At 58.1% G+C, this 4250-nt stretch overlaps 1 protein-coding gene across 1 annotated transcript; it reads left to right on the top strand.

The window, feature by feature from the left end:
• Positions 1-868: 868 nt before the first annotated feature.
• JCM10292_001762 (uncharacterized protein) lies at positions 869-2664 on the top strand (the record flags this gene model as incomplete). The annotated part of the gene is made up of 5 exons (XM_076653000.1): positions 869-891; positions 1042-1248; positions 1375-1500; positions 1611-1719; positions 2455-2664. The coding sequence occupies 5 exons, from the start codon at positions 869-871 to the stop codon at positions 2662-2664; spliced, it is 675 nt and encodes a 224-aa protein (XP_076501448.1).
• Positions 2665-4250: the final 1586 nt, after the last annotated feature.

Genomic DNA, 4250 nt, shown 5'->3' with positions numbered 1-4250 from the left:
CTTGGGTCTGCCGCACCTGCGCTTTGCTTTTTGTTGGGGTCTAGCGCTGCATTGCCATGTCTCATCTGCCAGGGCAATCACTCCCTTTGCAAGTGTCCACAGCGCCCCATGGGATGTCTTGCGCAAGGCCCTGCCCCGCAAACTCATCTGCCAATCCTCCTGCTTCCCCTGCCAATGGCCTTGCGTTGGTTACCATTCCTGCTGCTGGCCTTTGCAGCAAAATTGGTTCCAAAGGCTAGCTCAGAAATGTCTGTCCCGCCCTGCCAAGCGCAGCCTCCCTTCTTTCTGACAGCGGCGCGCCACAGTCCGTGTGCAGCAAACTGCACTTCTTCTTGTCTCTTGCGGCATGCAGACTTGCGCAGACTGAGATCATTATTTACTCTTGCTGCCCTCTCCTGTCTGGCGACGGATCAAAGGCTCTTTACGTCATCATTGGGACCCAAATTACCGGTCTTGGTGTTGTTTGACAACCACGGCAACAAAGCCATTTTTGGCAAGACAGCCCGCCCTGCCTTGTCTGCAACAACAAGGTTGTTGCCGCCAGTCTGCGCAAAGCACCAGGACTGTACACACTTGACGGCGTTCTTGCTGCGCTTGCGCCCGGTGCATCCGCTTTGCTAGCTTTGGCCGCAATCAAGCTGGCAACTTGGCAGCAACGTCTGCTCACCTCTCGCCACGCGCTATCACCTTGCTCAGCCGGTCAAAGGTTGTCAAAGAGCTTGTTGTCGCAAAGGGGAAGGACCCAAGCTATAGGGCGCCCTGCAACGCATGCCACGCCGCTTGCTCCACGCGCCTTCCCTTCCGATTGTCCAGTCACAAGATTGCCGAGCCGCTCAAGCTTGTCAACTCGGACATCCTCACAAATAACATGCCGTCAAAGTCGGGCCTCCGGTACGTTGTCACATCTGTTGACGACCACTTGAGGATGCTGTGGACGCAAGCTCTCGCATCCAAGTTGTCAGCGGACGCCCTATCGGCCTTTCAGTGTTTCAAGGCACGCGCGGAGCTCGAGTGCGGTCACCCAATCGAGCAACTGCGCAGCGACAATGGCAGCGAGTACACGAGCACCACGTTCCTCAATCTTGCCGCCAAGCACGGCATCTCCCTCAAATCAACGCGCCCCTACTTGCCGCCGACAAACAGCGTTGCCAAGCAGGTCAATCGCACAATTGTTGAGGGCGTCCTCGATTTCCTCGAGCACGCCTCTGCCTCTCAGCACCTGTGGGCCAAAGCGCTTGCCGCCTTCACGTATGTAAGGAACTGCTCCCCGCATGCCGCTCTCGCCGATTGCGTCCCACTTGCAATATGGCGCAAGAATCTTGTCCAAGTGGATCACCTCCAGGTTTGGGGTTGCCGAGCATGGCACACGGTCAGCCACGGCCGCGCCGAGCTCGATGCACGCACCGTCCCGCTTATCTTTGTCGGATACAACGGCGACACGGCGGCGTATCGGCTGTTCGAGCCGGGCAGTGGCTGCACAATCCGTTTGCGCAATGTCAGGTCTGCCGAGCACAAGTCATTGTTTGCGGACCCCGCACTGACGGCAGTTGCTCCCACCGCAGCAGGCAAGGCCCTCACCTTCTTGTCAGCAAACCTCCGCATGGACGCAGAACCTGCGCCGCCAGCGCCCGCGCCTACGCCGTCAACGCCCGTGCCCGCTCCGCGGCCTTGCGCAGCCGCGCCGTCACCTTTGGCTCAGCTTGCGTCCGCAATGTCAAAGTGCGTTGACCCGTGCACATACGTGCCCCCTCTCAGATCCCTTCTCAACCAACATTGCTGCTCTCGCCGCCGCTGCCGGCGACGCCCTTTCCGCCGCAGATGACGCATTCTCGATTCCGACATTGGACCAGCACAGCCACGCTGAGGCGGTGCGCGATGTCAACGCCAGGTCCTGGCGGCAAGGGAAACACGGCAATTCCACGTCGTTGCGGAACAAGTACGGTATCTACCGCGTTGTCAACCGCATCTCGCTTCTGCCGGGCGCCAAACTCCTTGAGTCATGTTTATCTACCCACGCAAGAAGGACAAGCACGGCAGGGTGACCAGACATAAGGTTTGTCTTGTTGCGCAAGGCTTCTCACAGCGCCCCGGCGTTGATTGTTTACGTCAATCCGGACCCTGCTTGCCCTTGCTGCCCGCGGCAGCCTCCTCGTGCACCAAGCTGACGTTGACAAGGCTTATCTCCACGCGAGCTTGACACGGAGCTCTACATGCGCGTGCCCGACGGCATCTCCGGGCGTCATCGTTATATTGCCCTTTGCGCTGACAAACTCCTCTTCATCTTGCCGTCCACCGCTGAGATTGACTGAGTCAAGGGGTTAGGGTCCAAATACGGCATCAAGGAATTTGGTGAGGCCAAGTTCATCCTTGCATTAGGTGCACCGCCACGCAGACGGCTCCATTGACCTGTCCCAGCACGTGTAACACAAGGACGTCCTCGCACGCCTCGGCCAGGCCGGTTCCCGCACGGCGCCCACGCCCATGGTCCCCAACCAGCAGATTTGCCCCGCCGCCGGCAACTATTACTTGCCGCCTGACCTCCGCCGGCGCTACCTGCAGGCCGTCGGCTCCCTCACGTACGCCATGCTTGGCAACCGCCCCAACTCCGCTCATGTTGTCGGCGTCCTCAGCCGGTACTCTGCCCATCCGGACCAAGACCACTAAGCCGTTGTCGTCCGCGCCTGCCAGTACATCAAGTGCATGCTCGACTACGGCATCAAGTACGTGTCAGACAACCTGCCCCTTGCCGGCTTTGAGCTGTACGGCAACTCTGACTGGGGCGCCGACCCGCCAATGTTGCGTTAGACAATGGGTCCTGTCTTCCTCCTCTCGTGCGGCGCCATCTCGTAGTCTTCCTGGGTCTGGACGCGCGTTGCCGCCTCCTCCACCAAGACAGAGTACATTGGAATCTCGCACGCTGGTAAGGGGGCTATGTTCCTTGCCCAGTTGCTCAGCAAACTCGGCCATCCCGCCGCCGCCCCAGCCTGCCTCCTTGACAACAACCAGCTTGCAAATGCCCTGGCGCGCAATCCTGAGTTCCACAACAACCCCCTGCCATCTCTGCCTCACCCAGCACATTGTCCAGGAGCTGGTCTATGATGGTGTCCTTGAGGTCACCAACATCTCCACCGCCAGCATGGTTGCCGACGCAATGACCAAGTTGCTCCTGCTCCTGGCTTCTCAACGCACCGCTCTGCCATGGGCGTCAGACTCTTGCAGGCAAGGGGGAGTGTTGCTGCACCTCCGGCGGCACAGCTGTAAGATTGCCCTCTGATTGTGCACTCCCATTCACTGCGCTGCTGGCGCAGAGGTCTTCACGCAGTGAGGCCGGCAGGGCATAACTCCCTGTGGGATAATTCCGCAGCTTCACCCTTTTTTTGGAAGCAAGCCCCGCTGTCTCCTCTCTTTGCCGCAAGCACCCTGGGAGACTTGGATCCCCTTTACCCTCGCTACCCTCTCCTGTCCGGCGGATCTCTCCTTCTCCCTTGCGCATCTCTTCCCTCTGCGCCAAGAGCAGCAAGCAAGACCCTTTGCCGTTTTTCCCCTCTCCTGCCTGTCTGGCAGATCTCCTGCTCTCCAACATGCTTCTCTTCTCTCTGCACCCCAGAGCCGCTCTGTTTTGCGTTGTGTTTCCCATCCTTTGACTCTGCATTGCTGAGTGACACTTCTTTTCTCTCCACACCTGGAAGCAGCAGGCTGATAGGTTACAGGCCCAAGAGACTTTCATGCCTGCCAAGGGCACCCCTCCCTCTTGTGCTGTGCTGATTCCTTCTTTTTGAGCTACGTTGCTGGCTTGGGCTTCTCTTGTTTTGCGACAGGGCCCAGGGAGCAGCAATCAATAGATCACTTGTTCAGTGACTCTCCCTGCACACCAAGAAGAGCAACTTTCTTGCTTGTCACTTGCCGGCGCTGGGACGGGAGAAGTGGCTCAAGAGGGCAGGTTGCAGTCTGAACACATTGTCAATGAGAATGTTAGGAAATTTCACAAGAGCTACGTACCTGAATTCCCCATCAGCAAGCGTGAGGACAACCCTGGTGGATTTGGCTGCGCCTTGCACTCTGTGCTCTGTCTCTGATCAATCAACCTCCGCTTTGCTGTAAGACTGCAATCTTTACAAGTGCTCCAGGGCATCCATTCACAAAACATGTGCACCATTCAGCTCCTTGAGAAAGTCCTGACTTTGCAACAACAATATTTCATACCATGGCATCAGGCAGACCCTGCAGCTGGCTTGTACCTGTCTGCAAAC

This window comes from Rhodotorula paludigena (assembly GCF_050403205.1).
Source record: "Rhodotorula paludigena JCM10292 DNA, Rt_paludigena_JCM10292v1_ctg121, whole genome shotgun sequence".
NCBI classification, from domain to species: domain Eukaryota; kingdom Fungi; phylum Basidiomycota; class Microbotryomycetes; order Sporidiobolales; family Sporidiobolaceae; genus Rhodotorula; species Rhodotorula paludigena.
The sequence above is the reverse complement of the archived record's forward strand: the minus strand, read 5'-3'. Positions and strand labels throughout refer to the sequence as shown.